The 21,359-nt window shown below is 48.4% G+C and overlaps 1 protein-coding gene across 1 annotated transcript in view; it reads left to right on the forward strand.

Moving 5' to 3' along the window:
* tecta (tectorin alpha) overlaps positions 1-21,359 on the forward strand; it is a 45,618-nt gene that overhangs the window by 12,735 nt on the left and 11,524 nt on the right. The window contains exons 8-22 of the mRNA XM_062535838.1: positions 393-509; positions 5,521-5,829; positions 6,778-6,899; positions 7,039-7,105; positions 9,023-9,107; positions 12,727-12,844; positions 15,840-15,979; positions 16,251-16,538; positions 16,631-16,768; positions 16,860-17,025; positions 17,141-17,553; positions 17,822-18,392; positions 19,031-19,650; positions 19,929-20,496; positions 20,824-21,306. Of these exons, the coding sequence (XP_062391822.1) occupies positions 393-509; positions 5,521-5,829; positions 6,778-6,899; positions 7,039-7,105; positions 9,023-9,107; positions 12,727-12,844; positions 15,840-15,979; positions 16,251-16,538; positions 16,631-16,768; positions 16,860-17,025; positions 17,141-17,553; positions 17,822-18,392; positions 19,031-19,650; positions 19,929-20,496; positions 20,824-21,306 (4,205 nt within the window). The remainder of the gene's footprint in view (positions 1-392; positions 510-5,520; positions 5,830-6,777; positions 6,900-7,038; positions 7,106-9,022; positions 9,108-12,726; positions 12,845-15,839; positions 15,980-16,250; positions 16,539-16,630; positions 16,769-16,859; positions 17,026-17,140; positions 17,554-17,821; positions 18,393-19,030; positions 19,651-19,928; positions 20,497-20,823; positions 21,307-21,359) is intronic.

Below are 21,359 nucleotides of genomic sequence, written 5' to 3' on the forward strand. Positions count from 1 at the left end.
CAGCGCAGCAGTTAATATGGTGTTAATAAGGTTTTGTTTCATTTAACTTGCATAAAATACAGTCCTGCGGCTTATATGCGGGAAATTACTGTAGCCCAGATGCACTTCAAATAAGTAATGCAGAAATGCAGTAAAAGTGGGTGAGGGTGACACACACTTCACACCCTCAAATGTTTCGCGCAAACGTTTTGCAAACGTCACTTTGTAGTTGATTCAGAGTATTTTCTATGCATGACGTGGTACAGAATCCATATTCATAATTCACAATTGTTTACAGTTTGGTTCCTTCGGGTCCATTCCGGATGCATGGTCGAGTACCAGTTATGGTGTGTGTGTGTGTGTGTGTGTGTGTTCTGGTGGCCAAACCGCTGACCCTCTGTTGGCTTCCACAGGCTGCCTAACGTCACGGTGCTGAACGGGAGTGTGGTGACACCAGGGGAGAGGGAGGACGCCGAGCGTTTCTTCGTCCGCTACCACGTCGAGTATCCGGAGAATGAGCTACCTGAAAGGTACCAGCACATGTGATCGCATGTCCATTACACCAGAGACACTTATATATGAGGAGACACTGCACTGGAAAAATTGCCCATTGAAATGCATGGGGTAATTTCGTAACTCAAAGATAGCAGTTGTTTACACCAGTTTGCACATGTCCCGCCTCTTCCAGTGCCGTTGCTCCAATCATTTCGCCGATCCTTGGCGGTCACGCATGCGCAGTCTAAGATTACCAGTAAGAAAAAGGCTTTGTAAGCGTTAATTTGATACAAAACCACCAAACCTTTTCAGCGATTTTAGTCTGATTTTCATCGTGATTTCAAACGTGATTTTTATGTCCCTTACACCTCAAACTCGCTGCCCGACCCCATGGCCAATATGGCTGCCGAGTGACGTGACTTGCCTTAAAAGGACTTTGATTACACCCACCTACAGACAGTGCCAGTGCTGGGGCAGTGTGTACATTACGGGAATGCCCTTCCCCCCCCCCCCTTGGGAGCCATACTTATAACCTCATGCTATTAATGCTGTACTCTGCTACAGTACGACAGCTAAAATAGGAACTACACATACGGCCCACACACCCATTCACTTATGTATCTAAGAATATCCTTGTGTAGTATCCTCTTTTGGTCCTTGTGTGTACGTCCTCTTTTCGAAAACGATTATACACTGAAATGACTAATACACATTAATAACACAGAGAAAAAAAACATTAATAACACAGATCGTCATAGTACTTAATTGACAGAGAAGAGAGTGATTTATTCATATGCTACAGGCCCTCTTGGGAGGTTTGGCCTATATCTCCCACCATGGGGACACTCCCTTCATATCGGTCAGTCAACTGTCTCAGTTTTCTATCACCAGACGATAGCATCTCTGATCCAACATGTCCTCACTTTCTGGGTCCTTTGCTTGACATTAAGATGCCAGTGTGCCTTTAAGCTGATAACACCAGATAACTTCGGCGTCTGACCTTATCTTCCATTTATGGGTGGCATTTTCTTGGGTGAGGTGCACTGCGTCACCTCCTACTCCCATCCTGTCTTAATCACACTCCTCCTCCCTCGCCAATCAGATAGGAATTCTGTGGGGGTCCGGGCAGGTGTCGGAAAATGGATCGCCCACGCCTTTTTGCCCACCAACATTCCACTTAACCTGGGAGAATCCGGGGGAGGCATTTGCGGGGAAAGCGCAGAGTGGACTCCCCGAATGGGGAATCTAACCTTTGGGGGACAATGTGGCCAGTCTCTCCCTCCTCAAAGGCTCCTTTGTCTCAGAATACTCCGATCGGAAAACTGATACACAAGGTGGCAGGTTGATTTATTTTTTTATTTTTTTATTTTTACCCCACCACCTCCTCCCCTCGCCTCCAGCTTTCTTTTTCTTAAAAGGTACTGAGGTTGTAGCATTTTTTTTTAGCTTTCCCTCTCCTTTGCCTCTTTCTTACCCCCACTCTGCTTTTCCCTTCTTGGCCTTTAAGGGGATTAAAGAGCACCTCGTCATGTGTAACAGGAGCACATCCACAGCAGGCCTCAAACGAGTCGTCATAGCGATTATTAAACAGTCATTTCACAGAAACAGTCGTGAGGGAGGCTGGTTGGTGGTTCATTTCAGGGAAGACGGGTGAAGTGGAGGGTGGAGGTTCTAGAACGGCATTTAAACCATTATGACGGTGGTGATGATGGCTGAGGGAGGGAGAGGTGTGGTCACTGATCTGTAAACACTTCAGGTAATGAGAGGGCTTCCCGACAAACGCTACTGCGTCACTGCCAGATGATGATTTGCTGTCTGTGAATCAGTGAAAGCGAGTTAAAGTGATCTTGGCAAATTCACAAGCTCACATTCCCACCTCCCTTCAAGATACGTTTCCTTCAGCTTTGAATAGAATTGCGTTTTACCCCCATTGGGTTTTGTTGTTGCTGTAGTTGTTGTTGTTGTTGTTGTTTTTCTATTGTCCTCCCCTTGTAACAGCCAAGTCTCTGAGGACTCCATATTTAAAAACCCATGCCAGTTTGAGACAGTGGGGCAGTCTGTGGTTCCCCTTTTGACCCGCTGTGCCCACTTTTGCCCCCACCCCTCTCCCCATCCCAATCCAAAGATCAGAGCTGGTCACAGCCTCTCACATTTATGTCGCTGAGAGAGTGGAGATCAGACACAGGCCCGGGACACCTCAGTGCCTTTGAGTAACCGTAACCTTGGCCAGAGAGGGGGGAGACAGAGCGGGAGAAAACGAGACTCCCTTTGAGAAACCTTAATCGCGCCTACATCAGTGTTTGGCTCAAACAGAGTGTTGAAGGGGGGGATTTAAAAAGATGGGTCAGGGTGGGTAGGTGGGTGGGTGAGGCGGGGGGGGGAGTACAGATAGAAGTGAACATGGAAGCTTGACCGCCTTTGAGTAACCGTAACCCCAGCCACAGAGAGAAAGCAACTGTGAGAGTCTACAGGCCAGGCTACCTTTGAGTAACCGTAACCTTGGCTATCAGCGCTTGGGCTTAAGACCCATAATGTTCTCTCTCTCTCTCTTTTTCTTTCTCTCTCTCTCTCACTGCCTCGCTCTCTCCTCATCAAATGGGGATGGGGAATGTGGATTGCGCACGGCAGAGGAACTGAGGGGCCGTGCCGCCACTAAGCGGCACCTCACCTGTGGCTGGAACAGAAAAAAAAGTAGGGGGGGGGGGGGGGGGGTCTTCATTAAAAATGAACCGATAAGAGTTGAAAAGAGCGGAACACGAGGGCAACGATATCAAAGGTTGTAATAATACAGCTTTAATCGTGGTCATGCTAGTTCTCAGCAGTTCGGGGGAGATTAGGGGCAGTTAGAGGCAATGGAATGGCTGTATGGCTATGGAAGGGATTTAGGAAGGAGGGGGGGGGGGGGGGTAGTAGGGGTGGAAGGCAGCAGCAGCAGCAGCAGTAGGAGCGTGAAAAGGAACACAGAGGAAGAGGGGTTAGAGAGCTCCAGAACTCCAGAACTCTCGATGGCCTTTGAGTAACTGAAGCCCCGGCGACGGGTGCGCCGGGCATAATCTGCCCTCTGATGCAGAGCGAGGCGAGAGCGAGGCGAGGGGGAGCCGGAGGAGAGGTGGGGGGGAGCCGGAAGAGAGGCGGGGGGGAGCTGGAGGAGAGGAGAGGGGGGCTGAGAGATGGAGGCGAGAGGGAAGGCCAGCGGGTGGGATGGCTGGAGGACGGCAGGGGGGGAGAGCGGAGAGAGGGGCGCATAGGGTGATGGACGGGAGAGATAGAGGCCCGACTCGTGTAGAGAGGAAACTTGGATTCGTTTAGAATTCCGAGTGCCCTGCAAGTGTATGGCAGTTTTGGAAATATGGAGAGTTCTATGGGAAGTAGATAAGGTTCGTGTCCTATTGTTAGAAGGAGTGACAAATGGTAATGTAGTTGATGGTGATGCTTAGAATTTACACCACAGAGTTCTGGTTCATTTGTGTGGTTTTCATTAGAACCAATGGTTAAATCGCAGAAAATAAAGTGAGTGAACTGTGTGTGCAAGTGCTTAGAAAGGTTTCTTGCTTCTGAATTCTTCTTTTTTTTTCTATCCATTTATTAGTGCAATGAAAGTAACCTGCAGGTACCTAGCTTGCCAGTAGGGTGTGCTACTTAGGACGTTATTTTAAAATTAGGATTTTAATATCAATTTCACAAGGAATGCACAAATTCTTGAAATATTCTGATTAAATTTTTTTTTTACATTTTTGAATTACTATAAACGTTAACATTATCAAAGTACGTTGTAATGGAATTGTTTTTTCCCCCCTCCTCAAGGAAACATTTCTGACACAAAGACCTTCTTGTTGTATGTGGTATCACTCTATGTTCTTGCTCAAATGATTTTGTAGACATTCTGTACAGTCAGGCATTGAGTGTAATACAGTCTCTCTGCTATTGTCTGGTGTCATCTTAGATACTACTAATGACTGGGCGAGGAATCCAGGGCACCTGCGTTATCACTGCTAATGTGATTTAGCTGCGTTTAAGAGTGCTAAGCACACTAAATGAAAGCTTTGAGTGAGGCAGGTCCCGCGGACAGAATGGCACTTTGTACAGGCTGAATTCCCATGGCAGGGCAGTGAGCTTTAGGCACAAACCCAGGCCTGGGGCTTGCTTTGTGGGCAGACTTTTTGGGCAGGCAAGGGGAAATTGCTTTGATTGGCTCAGCTGTTACAGTAGCTCTCAAAGCAAAGTCTTTCTTCCAGATTTTATTTAATCGTTCCTGGGGCCTTATCTCTCCCACAATCCCCCAGTGGAGGGCGGAGGGAGCGAGGGAGGGGGGTGAAAGCTTTCTCACGGCAAAGGACTCGTTGTGCTTCAAAACCCATAGTCTTTCTCTCTCTCTCGTACTCCTCCCCTCTCTTTCTCTCACTCTCTCTCTCTCTCTCTCTCTCTCTCATTCACTCCGGCAGAGGTCCTCAGACACAGTTAGTCATACACACATAATCAGACTCACTCTCTCGGTTAGTGCTCTCTTATGCCCCCAGATCCCCTCTGTTGACCCTACTCTCACATAAGTTGCACTCACTGCTGAAAGCTCTTCTCTTTCACTCTTTTAAAATCGTCCTTCTGCGTCAGTGCTCGCCATCCAGAGACTTGGAACTTGGAAGTGATGCATATATGACTCAACCCAGGCCCAGTGCTTCCCGTCACAGATCAATGCGGGATAAGTGTTTTAGACAATACTGGCCACTTGTGTGTGGTTCCGAGAACAGACAGACTTGAGCCACTCTATTTAAACAAGTACTCCAAGTGTCCAAAAAAAAAAAAGAAATTACACGTGGCATTTATGGCAAAAAGAGGGCTGCTACCCAGTTTCCATTTTTGGTTTACCAGTTATACTTTAAAATGTCAAGATTTCTACTGTTCCTTCCTAGAGAACTCTGTTTCGTTAACCCAAACCAAATTGAAATGGGTGAGATGTTCATAGATCAAGTTGGTTGCCCACAGAATAGGCATCGGGTGCCATTAAAATGTCTAACACCTGTCCGACTATCCTCTCTCTGACGTGCTCAGGTACCACAGCCTAGTGGCTCAGTACGGCCGGCTGGAACCCCTGGTGGACGTGGACCTGCGTCCCCAGAGCGACGTGCTGGTGGGCATCCGCTACGGGGACCACGTGGAGCAGGTGCACCTCAAGCAGGAGCAGACGGTGGCGGACCTGAAGAAGGCGCTCAAGCCCCTGCTGCAGCTCCCGTGCAACCGGATGCGCGTCTTCCACGTGGCGCCGGTCCAGGGGCCTCAGGAGCTCAAGTACAACACCCGAGCTCTGCACTCCTACAAGATGCGGGACGGGGACGAGATTTTGGTGGTGCCCAAGGATCTGTGAGTTTTTTTGAGGGGGGTGTGGGGAGGAGGAGGGGGGGGGGGGGAGCGGAGCGGAGCACCAGCATACGATCACTGCAGCGAGTACGAGAATCCAGCCTGCCTGGCTCTCGAGGGGGCGAGATGTCCAAAAACATCCGACGCACAACGTCCCCTTGAGAGCATCCATAGTGGCCTTGCAGCAGGCCTGATCTTGGTGGTCTTTTAAATAGAAAAGCAGGAAATGCTTGGCCATGTGTCATGACAAAGAACAATTTCTTTGTTGTTGTTGTTTTTATTATTTGTGTTGGCTTTAACTTGTTCCTGCTACTCTGACTGTGTGTATGTTTGTGTTTGTTGTGAATATGGGGTGGTCAGAGAGACAGAACATCTCAGGAACTGCTGCTGATCTTCTGAATACTATGGCTCAGAGAGGATTTTATTATTTTTCCTGAGGGATTTTAACTTGTTTGAAGTGGTATACTGAAAGTATGTACTTCAACCCGCATGCATGTACTGAAACACAAAGGGTCTCAAAGGGATCAGTATCTTAGAAGTGACTGAGCACATACCTCAAGGCTGCCTGGAGTCAGACTCTGAGAAAAGGATAGGGAGGCTCGGAGGCTTGGAGGCTCGGAGGCTTGAGGAGGATTGATGGGGGAGGAGGTTGGTGGGGGCTGCCCAACGAAGCACTGGACCTTCAGCTCAGGCTCTCCCATGAAAACAGCAGCAGTGGAAGTCAATGGAGGCCCAGCCACAGTGGGTGGGTAGGTGGGTATGTGAAAGTGTGTGTGTGTGTGTGTGTGTGTGAGTGTGTTGTGGGGGGGTGGCCACAGACAGTGAACCCTAACTGGCAGGGGTAACCGCACACCGTCAGCTCTGTCCGTGCCACTTCCCCTCCGCTTGGGTTACAGCGGGTTCACCCAACGGGCTGCAGCCCCCCTATGGGTTCGCATGTCCCCCTGTCAGAGCCACGGCTCGCGTCCACGCGCCCGACACCTCCATTAGCATCGGTGTCGGCCGGCTGCCGGGACTCCGTTTCACAGCGGTGACAGCGGCTATTCAGCCGCGCTGGGCCAATCGGCGCCTTTGTGGAGTCCTTTCCACCACCTCACCTACCAGCCAAACTCACCCACCCACCCACCCACTCACTCCTGCCTCCCGTCGGACCATACATGTAGATGAGTCCCTACACGCCACAGTGCACTTGTGTTGATGTGTATCCAGTAGGTTTCTCTACAGCCAACATCCTGTTTACAGTGGTCCAAGACAATAAGTCCGACTTCTTCCCTCTCTGGTAGCCATATTAAGATTACTATATTCAAATAATGCTGGTATATAAGCTCAAGTTGTCATGCTGTTGTGATCACAAAGATATGCTTGATTTTTTAAATGATTATTGATGATGTTTATGATTTATTATTTTTATCATTCAACTGATATTCAGTGTCTCAGTGTGCTAAGGTTTTGAGCTAAAAGGGGCACAGAAGTTTGTAGAAAATTAAAGTTAACATATGATAAGTCAACATTTTTAACCATATCACTATCATTCATGTATACAACCCAAAAGGAATCAAACTAGGTTTGAGAGGTTATGAAAAGGTGCTGTTTTTTTTTTTTTTTTTAACAACTTAAATGCATATACAACAACATATATCTAAAGGGTAATAGCTGACAGTTGTGCTTGTTTCTTCTATGCAATTTGATTCTTTTTATGTATTTATCGACCATTTAGAGTCCAGATATGTAAACAAATATAAACAAATAGAGAGAACAGAAATTGAACATTGTTACTGGATAATGGAGGTTATTCCTCAGTCAAATCATCATTGTAAGTTCAGAGATTTCTTTTTATGACAAAAACCTACTTGCAGCACCTCTAACCATTTTGGGGAAACTTGCCAATGACTTGCCAAAGAAATCTGGTCCTAGCATCCAAAGCTCTAAGAGATACATTTACATGCCTCAGGCTCATACATGTTAATTGTTGTGAATTTCCTTATGATACCATTGAGATTTCTATGGCTATGGCTATGGCTATGGTTATTTAGCAGACGCCTTTTTTATCATGCTTAACATGATAAAAAATAACATGCTAACTTGTCCCCTCAGTTGTCAAGCCAACAATATACTCCAGGCCAGCAGTGGCAGTACAGAGCCACAATGAAACCCAATGTGCAATACAGCATTGTTTTGCCAACTGAGGGGAAACACTTCACCAGTTCACAAGGGGTAGCATTGTTGTTCAGTTTATATTAACCAAGTGGTATATAAGAAAGCATTTCATTATAAACATAGCATTGTGAAGCAATGGGCCAAGTAGCCATTGCTGCTTTTGTCACAGTACTACGTTCCCCCCCCCATGCAGTGAATTTGTTATTTCACACTATACAGATGTGGTTGAAAATAGGCAGACTTTTCACCTAAGCAGTGATCTAAGTATTCAAACATTCAGTTATGTCTTTATTTTGCTCATGTCACCAGTTTTGTTTTTACACTCGGACTCTCCACGGACTGATTGTATGCCTGAAAAGGCAATACTGTGGGTATTTTGGACTGTATGGCTTTTCACTGTGCCCATTCAATCCCACTTTTTAAAATCTTAACGACAATTTGTATTTATTTACTTATTTTTCATTTCCAATCCAATGCAATATTAACAATGAAAGAAAAAATAATAATTACATTTGTATTAGGTCTGTTAATGCTGATAATTATTGTACTATCACCCATTTGAATTCTGTTCATATATTGATCAGAAATATGCTTTTGAGCTTGATCTATGTAGACTAATGGACAAGATGGGAAAGAGAACGTCTGTTCTAGGCAGAATTGTCATAGCCACAGATACAGCAAAGGTAATCAATTGCACATGGAAGTCATGGACCATGGGAATCATGAAACATAGTTTTCCACAATATTCTGTGCCCCTTTCATACATCATTACACAAATGTGAAAACGCAAACCAGTTCATCTGAATTTATTTCAGGAGTCCAACATGCAGCATTCCAACATGCGCCAGGTTTCTTATTTTACACGTCAGACCTTTTTGTTTTACCACATGGCAGCTTCAGTTACTCTCTGCACGTCTCAAAGTGTCTGATACTTGGGGTATTTCCCCCCTAGCTTTCCACTTTTTTTTTTCCCAGCAGAAAGGCCCTAATCTGAGGTCTGGTGTGTTATGTGTCTGTTGCCCCTCCTCTCTGGTTTCAGTGCTCTGCCTATGCAACTCTACACCAGAACTGAGTGTGAACGGGAAGCTCAAGACCCATTAAGAGGTTCAGATTTGCCAGGAGAGGTGTGGGCATGCGTATTGTGTATATAGAAGGAATAAGGGTTGCGTTGGTGTAGGGACTACGTATAGAGTTTAGACCCCCCTTTGCTGTTTTTACATGCTGTCACCGTCTTATGGTAAAATGCTTTATTGACTCTGTAGTGCAAAATCAGCAAACCTCAGAGTCGCACAGATTAGGTGATTGATAGTAACTAAGTAATATAAGAGATTATGTAATTATATAAGATATTCTTTACCGTAATGAACATTTAATGTATTATAAATAAGGTCTATAGAATTACACACACTTAACTCTGTCACATTATTTTCTCATTCTCAATTCATCCCTGCCTATATTGCTTATACCTTGAGGGGACCTGCATTTCTGGGCTCTTGTCATCTGACTTCTGCATTGTTTCTGCCTTGCTTTTTGCTCATATCGGGTTCCTATGTTTGTCTTCATATTTTGCATCATCACTGTGTTATATGGTCACCTGCCTTTAATGCTATAGTACCCTAAACAACTTGATTTGACTGGAACGAAGAGTATAAAATACACTGCTTTCCTCTCCTTACAAATGTTTTGAAAATGGTATGTGGAAAGAGCACATGGGATTTTAAAGTGATTTGATTATTGTGTAGTTGCATTGTGTGGGTTTTTTTCCTCATTATGAGCAAAAATAAACAATATTTGACGTCTTTCGTCCAGGAATCGTTGTGTGTAGTGTTATTTAATGTGCCGTATTACGGCTTCACACCATAAGAACTCTCTCAGTGTGACTTGGTGTTTCCACCAAGAGTGGTTGCATAAGTCAGAACAATGCTGAGCACTTGTTGCATTCACTCTATTTTAATTACCTCCCATGGCCTTGCCCACTGTGTCCGAGCTGCAGTGTGAAAGTGCTTCCTTGGCCGGCTCTGATTTGTTTGGGTTCTGGACGGAGACCTCATCACTGGGCCCAAGTTGCTGTATCATCCAGCTGGAGTCGGTCCAGTGGCAGAATTTCCTGGCACTGTCCGGCGACTTGGCTGAAATCATAATCAGGCTTAATTGGTGTCACTGAGCCCGGGGGCTACTGAAAGAGCCGGCCCCTCCTTCCACGCCCACAGGTGTAGGCCCCACGTGCCAGAATTGGCCATGCCGCAAACATTTCACACTCTCTCTCACTCACACACACACACTTGCAACACTGATTAGAACAGGTCTACTGTCCGGCCAGACAGACGGCCGGGCTCACCCCATCTTTCGAAGCTGGACGCTTGGACCGCAGGCTGCACAGAGGTGTGTTGCCAAGCGAGCGGAGCGGAGCGGAGGCTAATGGCTAATGCAAGGTCACTAGAGGGTAGGTCAAGAGGGGCATGAGAGATGAGAGCCCCAGGTCAGGAAGGGTGTTTCTAAGAGTTTTTTAAGCCCCTGTCGCCCATACCCAGCGACAGGGCCGGCCAGCAGGTAGCCTGATCTACCTTATGCACCATGAGCAAGTGCAAAGAGGGCTGAAGGAGGCCCATTGTGTGCCCATCAGAGAAAGTCATTTTGGGGAAGGTTTGGGTTACCAGATGGGGTCTCCACATTCTGGTGGAGTGGAAAATGGAGGCAGCTAGGGCAAGGCCAACTTCTGGGCAAGAGGTATGGGGGTAAGGGGGGTGGCTGTAGGAGGACAGAAATGAAAGGATTGGATGACCCACCTCAGAACCTGCCCAGGATCTCATCTATGGAATCAACTCTGATGGACCCACCTGAACGTAGATGAGTGGTCCATTTGTCTCATAAGTTTGAACCTTTTCCCACGCTGGGGCTCTTGCAGCCGTTGACAAGCCATCCTTGTCCTGATTAAAAACACAGAGGCAACTGGGTCAATGCTGATCTGATAGGATGCTTTCTCTTTCTACTGGCCCATAGGCTGGCGCTTTGTCAAAAGGAAACTAGAAGTTGCAATTGGCTTGTACATGGCTCCTATGTCGTGTACATTCATGGTCAAAGGTCTATCAGTTCACCGGAGAATAGGAGGTAGCGGAACCCAAAATGCAATGCCACGTTTGCTGACCCAAAAAGTAAGCAATACCAACCAAGTCTTTCCTACTCAGCTGGCGAATGGTCAACGTACCGTGTGTATTTGTGTACGAGTGTGTGTGCGAGGAGATGCCAGGTCAACGAGGCCATGGCACAAGAGCCTTAATTTCCCCTCACTTTCACACACACATTACATGTTAGTGAGACGATTACTATCGCCCTTCCATCCCAATACAGCAAGCGCAGTCCAGCGGATCATCGAATGCCACTGCAAATAGCTCTAGATTACATTTTTGTGGCCTTCCCATCCACCGGTGGCTGCGCTGCCGGTATGTGTGCATTAACACAACAAGGCGTCGCTGGGTGTAAACGTATCCTCCACTGAGAGCTTCGCGGCAGTCACCGGGAGAATCCAGGGTCGGCCTTCTGTCCTGCAGCCTTTCACACATGCTGCCCAGCCCCCGCTCTCTGGTTACCCCCACTGTCCACCTCGCAACAAAGCCACGTCTGACTCCCGTCCCGCTCCCATCTTCTTCCCAGAGCCGATCGGCATGGATTCACCTGTGGTTTCCCTTGCTTGCGCACGAATCTCTCCAGAGATCTATGGAAATGAGGTCCCTCTGGGACCAACCCCCTGCGCTCTGGGTGCTATTGCAAATGAGCCAGGTCTTAATTAGCGGGAGGAGACAAACAAAATGTGGGGGGGAAGTGCACACACACACACTTATGCACTCACAGAGTGTCCTAAGTGACTCATGTTAATGCTGTAACCTTACCCTGCCGAGCTTTTTTCAAACAAATAAAGCATTTTTTTCCCTCCGTGTTTCCTATTGTAAATAAATGCCCCTGAGGTGGACTGCATTGCGTTTGCCTTGTCTGGAGGGAAGCTTTCGTCTAACAGAGCAAATCCTTTGGAGAGCGCTGCTATCGGGGGAGCCGTGGGCCCGATCCAAGCGGCTGACATTTCCTTCAGAAATCCTCTTTGTTCAGATAGTTTTAGCCTCCACGCTCAGGAAAACAAGGTCTGGTTACTTTTTCTTTTTTTTAAAACTTAACTTTAGTCTCTCCCCTCCCTCTGTCTGTTCTCTCTACTCCTCTCTCTCTCTCTTTCTCTCTCTCCCTCTCTCGCTCTCTCTGTCGTCTCCCTCTCCTTTTCCCTCTCGTTTTCTCTCTCGCGCTCGAAACACCTCCAGTCCCTCTCTCTGCCTGCCCACCACCACCAGCACCACTGCTACCAACACCACCACCACCACCACCACCACCACCTTCCTTCCCCATCTAGCTGCTCCCCAAAAGCTGATCTCAGATTAACTTTAACACTATCCCTGGTGAAAAAGGGAGCTAGCGCCTGCTGCACGAAAGGCACCCTCTACTTCTCTCCACTAGTGCAGGGTTCCTAGATCTCCCACCAGCCCCTCTCGCATCAGGATCACTTTCTCCAGACTTCCCCGCTTATATCCAGTGGACGGTCGCCAGAGAGGATTGGTCAGATCTTTGACGCTCCTGTTCTTATTACTACTAATCCTTTGGAGTTGGAGCCGCAGTCGTTTTTTTTTTTCCCCATTGCTCGGGCGATCAGAGGCTCCGGTGTAGGTCCTTCCTTTTTTTTGCCCCCTCCTGCGGTCTCCTCAGCCTCTGCCTGTTGCCCTCCTGCCCGGTCGATGGTACCCAGGTGGATGGGACTCTGCTTTGCTCTCACGGACGCCTGATGCCACAGGTGAGGTGCTGAACATCGGTCCTCTGTCGGCAGGTGAGTCTCTCTTCCACTGCACACCTGTGTCACATCTACTGTTACATCTTTGTTTTGCATGTCATGTGTGGCTGCAAGTGTGCAGAAGTGGTCAAAGTGTTCTCATCAATTGGTGATGATGAGCCTTAAAAATAATACTAATCATTAGAGTTAAGTCTAGTCATACTTTAATATCATTACTTGATATGTCATTTTTGAAGTAACTGATGCAAAGATCATTAAAGTAAATATTCTATATTAAATTAAAACTTACACACTATTGGTCTTGATGGAATAATTCATTTCAACTCAGTACAGTAGTTGTCACTTTCACAAGTACAGGTGAACTACATGAGATTTTGAATAGGCCTTAGACAAGAGGATTCTCCAAGTGTTCACTTGAGAGACTTTTAAGTGCTCCTCTATGTCCTGCAAAGCACCTTCCTGAATTAGGAGTCCAGTGCTTTGCCCTAATTTTAATTCTGCTGAAAACCTTCTGCCAAAAGGTCCATAATATGCTTTGATATGAGACTAAATACCTCATAACACACATGACACATGTTGTAAGTACTAATGAAGTGCTATTTTTAGTCCTACACATTATACCGTATGTTTAAATCACTGTAATATCCACAGAGAAGTTTTACATTCATATAGTTTTATTCATAATATATGTATTGGATGTTGGAAACATCTCATAGCTCAAGTGAAGAGCATTGAACTCGTTGACCCCAACCCCATAGTCTCCCTTGAGACAGTGCACTTAGCATTGAGATAATAGCTCATAAATGCTGCAACCAGTTCATGCAATCAATAAAAGAGGCATTTACACAGATGAATGGGCGATGACAGTCAAATGACTCACAGCCATGTGAAATTAATCACATATCTTAAAGACTGCAGGTTTGATGGTACAGATTAATTCTCATAAATCATTGAACAGAAACACTTCACATGCCCTCACATAGCACTTCAGTCTACACCTTATACACTCCATCTTGCTGAACAGGATCCTGGGTGTGTATAATGAATATCCATATCATTGTTCTTTTCTTTATCTTTTTTGTTTTTGTAAATTCATATGAAAGAAAAAGTAGACTGATAACTACAGAACTCTACTGTCCTTCATACAGAATTGTTTTCAAAAGGAGGTCTTGTTGAATCGTTAATGATAATAAATCAATGAGCTGTTGCTAGCAGGTACATATAGCACTCTCATAATGTTTTCCAAAGGACTTAGGAAAGGGCCTGACCAGCACTCTGCCTGACAGCGGCTGACTTGTGCAGGTGTTAGACCACCCCAGCTCCCCTGCGGTTGAGTGTAACACAACCCAAAGGAAAGGTACGGTTCAGTCACCCTGCCCAGAAAGGTTACTTGATAAATCAAAGCATCTGCTCTCCAGTTTGCCAAAGACTCAAATATTCCCCCACCTCTTCTCTATAGCAGGGGGTAAACATTTTTTTCTCCCCTCTCTCTCTCTTCCCCCTGAATGGGGGGGTAAGCGTGAGAATGTAAAGTCTGGTCGGGGAACAGCTGGCAGAGCCAGCGTGTGGCTGACTCCTTGCTGCAGGGTCATGGCTGGGACCCTGGCAAGGCAGCTCCAAAGGCTGCTCAATTAAGACCATTAGCTCCCACTGTTTACGCCTCTCTCAGTGGCCAACAAGACATGGCACACAAACAGACGTGGTAATGGACTCTCGGCCGGTCTCTCAGAGAGACGCCAGAGCGGAGCGAGACATAGGCGTTGGGGATGCCTGGCAGAGAGCGGGCCCGGGTGCTGCCTCTCTCTGCGGTCCACTCAGACGGGAGCGCTGGAGAACGTGATCCCTCACACATTGTTCCCTGAAGCATAATGGGACCTTTTCAGGCCTTGGCCAACAGGCCTAAGCAATGGCGGGGAGGGAGTGCAAGGGGGAGCGAACGCCCCAGGGGAAACTTGGGAGACTGCTCTTAAAATCGGAGGGGGGGGGGGGGATTAGGAGTCGTTGGCCCAATGGCTTTCACCCTCTTTGCTCTCTCACTCATTTTTTGTTCCGTCCACACTCTTGATGATGTGCTTTTTCCCCTCTTCATTTCGCTGGCCCTCAGAGACAGCACTGGTGCCACTGATGCTGCAGTCTCAAAGATTATGTAATGTTTGGGAAAAGACTTGTAAAACCTCAGTCATTTAAGCTAAAATCCCAAGTGCTTTGCAACTACCTTTGTTGATAGATAATCGGTTGAAGAATCGGGCCTCCTCGCCTCAACTGAGCTTACAATGAGCAAAAATATTGTGACTTTTATGGTACCAGAATGTAACAGCAGATCTTTGCTGCCAGCTCAGTGTTGCCAGGTGCAGATCCAAGCTCCCTGCTCCTTACAAGAGAGGGAATTTGAGTGTAGACTATAGAGGAGCAAAAAAATAAACTGGCCAATTGTTTCAGGACACAATTATTACATATTTGTTACTACAAAATATACATTTTTCTATGACCAAAACTGATCATCCTCTTCAGCCTACAGGAAAAAAAAACAGTGCTTTTCTCCGCAGGTGTTTTTAGGATGGTCAGAGCAGGTGCTTCACTCGTTCTGCTCCAGCTGTTCAGCCTCTTCGCTCCTGGAGGAGGTGAGGACCCTGTTTGCTCCCCTGTTGCACGTGTTCCCCATCCCTTGTCTGTGACTGGACAATAATGGACCAATCAGTAGAAACGTGTAGCTGACCCCTAGGAGCGCAGCAAATGAAATTCAGCCATTACGGTGTTATCAGTTAGATCATCAAGCCATCACGTACAAGGCCTTGTAAAAGACGAACAAGTTAAGTCCCAAACCTCTATTTTGTAACAAACCAAGTACCCCGTGTCCTGTTTCAGGTTAGTCTGACACGGCAATGATTTTAACAGATAAAAGTCACTCGTGAATATGTATCAGGTGACAGGCCAGCCAGACTTTTGTGACCAGGTTGTGGCCAGTGGTCCTCTGCTCTGCTGACAATGCTGTTACTCTTCAGTAACACTCTGTGATCGCTCCCCCTACCAGCTTTTTCTCAGGATATCCTCTACCCCTTTGGAGCGGCCTTTAGGGATTTAGAGACCCCAAAGATGGACGATGGCAGCTCCCCAGAAATTCCTCTCCTCATCCCTTTTATCTTCTTCACCATTCCCTACCGCTCTATCTATGTAAGTCCCCGTCTGTGTATTTGTTTGACCTCGACAGTTTCACTTATGGAAATGCAAAGCATTTGAGATAATACGTAATTGGAGCCCAATGTCTCCCAATGCAAGTCCGTTGTGTCTTTATTTGTTTGGCCGATAGTTTCACTTATGGAAATGTCGAGCGTTAGAAACAATGCGTAACTGGAGCCAACGCATCAATTTGTCTTTCCATTGGGGTTCCACCATCTTGCCATCTGTTCATGTATCTGTTCTGCTCTATCTTCTCCACCCGCAGATAAACAACAATGGGGTGCTCTCCTTTGGTGTACAAGTGAGCCAGTTCACCCCTGAGCAGTTCCCCCTCAGCGACAGTCGCTCCTTCATCGCTCCTCTCTGGGGCGACGTACACAATGGCATCCGAGGCGATGTGTACTATCGTGAGACCACAGAGGCAGACGTCCTCGAAAGGGCAACCATGGACGTCCGCAAGATTTTTAAAAGCATGGGCTCCTTCACAGCTACCTGGGCCTTCATTGCAACGTGGCATCAGGTCACATTTTATGGAGGCAGCCAGACCACTCCGGTAAAGCCTTGTGTTAATGAGAATCACATGCATCACAATTTAAAAGATTTACATTATGAGCTGAGAGAAATATCCCCCTTTCCTTTGGCCAGGTGAACACATTTCAGTGCATCCTCATTTCTGATGGGGCATCATACTTCTCCATGTTCAACTATGGAGACATTGCCTGGAGCACAGGCACAGCTAGTGGGGGAGACCCCCTTACTGGCCTGGGCGGAACCACAGCACAGGTAAGCAAACCCTAAAAAATCAGCCATTTACCCTTTTTCAGCTACATTTCTTTAGCATCAGCCCCTCATATCCCATAACTCCCCTCTCCAGTCAGGTTTTAATGGCGGCGATGTGAGTCACTTCTTCAATCTCCCTGGCTCTCGCACCAATGATGTGGTGAATATTGAACAAACCACCAACGTCAACCAGCCTGGCCGATGGTTCTTCCGGGTTGACACAGAGCAGATAGATCCAGCCAATGGGTGCAGCTATAATGGTAGATAATACACACAGCGCCCATGCATCATACTCTACTCTCACAGTCTGCAATTGCTTGAAATGTCATAACTGCTGTTTATCTAATCACTTCCCTTCTTCTCTCCCTTTCCCAGGTCGTTTCTACCGGCGGGGGGAGGTGTTCTGGCTGTCAGACCAGTGCTCCCAGCGATGCCGTTGTCTGGACGTAGATAACGAGGTCTTCTGCCAGGAGGCTCCGTGTGGGCAGCTGGAAACGTGCGAACAGCTGGAGGGCGCCTACTACTGCCAGCCTACGCGCACCAGCACCTGTGTGGTGTTCGGAGACCCCCACTACCACACCTTCGATGGTTTCCTCTACCACTTCCAGGGCACCTGCTCCTACTTGTTGGCCCGACCCTGTTGGGAGAGCCCTGGGCTACCCTACTTCAGTGTGGAGGCCAAGAACGAGAACCGGGGCTCTGCGATGGTGTCCTGGCTTCGAGACGTCACTATAGACGTTTACGGCCATCGGATAAATCTGCCAAAAGGCAGCCTGGGAACAGTTCAGGTAGGGTTGCTTCCTGATTGTCTCTAAGCTCATGAATCCTGGAAGCATACGTTTCTAAGATTTGCAGCAATTTGTGTTTATCTTGAATATGCAAGATAAATAAAGTAACTGTTGTCATATACTCAAATCAATTCTAAAATAAACTGTGTTGGTACAATATAATTTCGCAACAAAATATCACTAAAAAAAAATGTTTTTGCCTTCAAAAAATATTTTCAAATAAGTGTCTTTTTGAAAAATCCTGTATGGGCTATTGTACATGATTCAGGTGGATGGCCTGATGCGGACACTTCCAGTGCAGCTTCAGCTCGGAGCTGTCCGAGTGTATCAGTCGGGCGTGGCCGTTGCCATGGAGACAGATTTCGGCCTCCTGGTGACATACGACGGGCAGCACTACGCCTCCATCTCCCTGCCGAGTCCCTACTTCAACAACACCTGCGGCCTGTGCGGCAACTACAACGACGACCCGGCCGACGACCCCGTTCTGCCCGACGGCTCGCTGGCGGAGAGTGTGGTGGAGCTGGGAGGAAGCTGGCGGGCGGAGGACTTTGACTGGCGATGCACGGACGGCTGTGCCCACAACTGCAGTGTGTGCGACCCGGCCACCGAGGCCTTCTACTTCAAGCCGGACTACTGCGGTCTCATCAACAAGACCGACGGGCCCTTCCGAGACTGCCGTGCGGTGGTCGACCCCACCGCCTTTGTGTACAGCTGTGTGTACGACATGTGCAGTAACCGGGACAACATCACAACGCTGTGCCAGGCCATACAAGCCTATGCCCTGGCATGCCAGGCACTTGGGGTTACCATTCGTCCATGGAGATCACGCACATTCTGTGGTAAGTTTCCATAAACACATCCAATGTCCAATATACCGTAAGTTCAAACCTATGTTGTCCACAAGAATACAGTTAAACCAATAATTTTTAACTCATGCTGTTGTAGGATTCCACAGACATGCCCAGTGAAAGAAAGAATAGAATATATACTTTTTTGATCCCGTGAGGGAAATTCGTTTCTCTGCATTTAACCCAATTTAACCGAATTGGTGAACACACACAGCACACAGTGAACACACAGTGAGGTGAATCACACAAACCAGAGCAGTGAGCTGCCTGCCCAACCAGCGGCGCTCGGGGAGCCGTGAGGGGTTAGGTGCCTTGCTCAAGGGCACTTCAGCCATGGACTGGTCGGGGATCAAACCGGCAACCCTCCGGTCATAAGCCCGAAACCCTAACCAGTAGGCCACGGCTGCCCCAGTGTTCCACTGCTGTCCAGAAATAAGTCCATAGCACACAGTTACAGTATATAGCCATTAAGTCCTCATCCCTTCCCATGTGTCCCATTACATACCAGATTCGGACTTTGGATGTTTGCAGTCTATGACCTCCAAACACGTTATACTTGCTCTGATACTCTGATCTGGATTACTGTTCTTTCCATAACTTACATTCCTGTAACCTGCTGATGTTTCCAGCTCTGAACTGTCCCGAGTTCAGCCACTACGAGGTGTGCACCAGCGCCTGCCCTGCCTCCTGCTCCGAGCTGACCTCCCACCTGCACTGCACGCACCCCTGCACCGAGGGCTGCCAGTGCGACCAGGGCTACGTGCTGAGCGGCAGCCGCTGCGTGCGCCGCGAGGACTGCGGCTGCGAGCAGGACGGCCTCTACTACACCCGCAACGAGACCTTCTGGGCCGGCGAGGCCAGCGAGCACGGCGGCGGCGGCGAATGCTCCCAGCGCTGCGTGTGCGGGCCGGCCGGCGAGGTGTCCTGCTTCAACGACTCGTGCCAGGAGGGGGAAGTGTGCGTGGCCGAGGTCGGGCTGCTGGGCTGCTACCCGCGGCGCGAGGGCGTCTGCTTCCTGTCCCAGACGCAGGTCATGTCCACGTTCGACGGCATCGTGCTGCCGATCCCCGACGAGAGCTCCTTCTACCTGGTGAAGCCGTGCGCAGTCATGCCGGCCAACGTGTCTGCGGTGGAGGTGAAGATGGGAAGGAAGCTGGTGAATAAAGGCCCCACATGGATGCGGCCGGTGGTCGTCAGGGTGGGGCACGTGGAGGCTCAGATCGGTGGATCCGATTTTGACTCTGCAAAGGTGCGTCAAGGTGTTCAATCTTCTCAGGAGAAATTCTCTCTTCTCTTCTCTTCTTAGCATGTTGATGAAAGATGTTATTTGTTTGTGTATGTGCCTATTTACGACTTTTGCATATGTACACACTGTATGCTTGTACTACTGTATGTACTGTGTCTCAAATATTTATGTCCTCTTGTTTTGGTGATTAACTACATTAGTCTTCACTTACTACTGTTATGAATTCCTCGTGTCGAATGGTGAATTACAAACAAAATTGAAAGTCTCTGTTCTCTCTGCAGCTGAATGGAGAGCCTGTGGGTCTCCCCTATGTCCATCCGGTGGAGATGCTGACCATATACAAGATGGGAAACATGACCGTTGTGGAGTGGAACGGCCTGGTGAAAGTCCGCTACTCCCGCCACGGGCATCTCAACGTCTCCCTCTCCACTGTTTTCTACAACGCCACCTGTGGCCTGTGTGGCTTCTTCAACGCCGACCCCACCGACGACCTCCGCCTGCCCAACGGCCGGCAGCCGGAGACAGCCGAGCTCTTTGTGGAGGGCTGGCGAGCTATTGCGGATGACCTGACGTGCAACGGGGATTGCGAGGATCTGTATCGCATGTGTGTGGACTTGCGGCTCTACCAGAGCCCTTGGCTCTGCGGGAACATCAACGACCCGGGCAACAGCTCCTTCCTGGCGTGCCACATGGCCGTCAACCCCTCGCCGTTCTTCAGAAACTGCCTCTACAACATGTGTGTGAAAGAGGGCAACCGCTCAGCGCTCTGCTCCTCTCTACAGGCCTACGCCTCAGCCTGCCAGGATGCACAGATCAGTTTAGGGGCCTGGAGAACTGCCACCAATTGCCGTAAGCCTAACTGATATACCTTATGCATGGTCACATTCATCTAAACTTCTCTTACCCCAGTTATTGACCTCTTTACAACAATATAGTATGGATATTGTTGTAATATGTTGTATACGGATGTAGTCCTGGACATATACAGTACAAACCACAAAGGCATGTTTCAAAGTCTATTTCCTGATTGCCACTGCTCTACTTCTAATATGCATTTATCCACAGTTCTCTGAGATATTTGATATGAAATATCTAATGAGTAAGACTTGATTGACCAAAGCCATCCATTCCCTCACAATCCATTTCCCTCATTCTCTCCCTCTCTCTCCCTCACAGCTCTGCCCTGCCCTGAGAACAGCCACTTTGAGGAGTGCGCCAGCTCCTGCCCACTGACCTGCACCAACCTGGACGAGCCGGACGAGCCGTGCCCGGTGCCCTGCGCCGAGGGATGCCAGTGCGAGGAGGGCTACGCTCTCCGGGACGGGCAGTGCGTGGCGCGGAGCGATTGCGGCTGCATGTACATGGGCCGGCAGCTGGCCACCAACGAGACCTTCTGGACGGACTGGGAGTGCCAGGAGCGGTGCTTCTGCAACGGCACCGACAACAGCGTCTACTGCCAGTTCGCCCCCTGCGACGCCGAGGAGTTCTGCCAGGAGGACGACGGCCTCTACTTCTGCCAGCCGCGCACCGAGGCGCTGTGCGCCGTCGCCGGTTACAGCCACTTCCTGCCGTTCAGCGGCATCCCGTTCGACCTGCAGAGCAGCTGCTCACTGATGCTGGCGACCACGCAGTGCGGAGAGGACGATGACAACAGCGACGGCGAGGACGATGGATTTGGGTTCGCGTACACAAGTGACATGAGGAACGGGAAT

The sequence above is a fragment of the Sardina pilchardus genome, chromosome 5, assembly GCF_963854185.1.
Source record: "Sardina pilchardus chromosome 5, fSarPil1.1, whole genome shotgun sequence".
In the NCBI taxonomy this organism is placed as follows: domain Eukaryota; kingdom Metazoa; phylum Chordata; class Actinopteri; order Clupeiformes; family Clupeidae; genus Sardina; species Sardina pilchardus.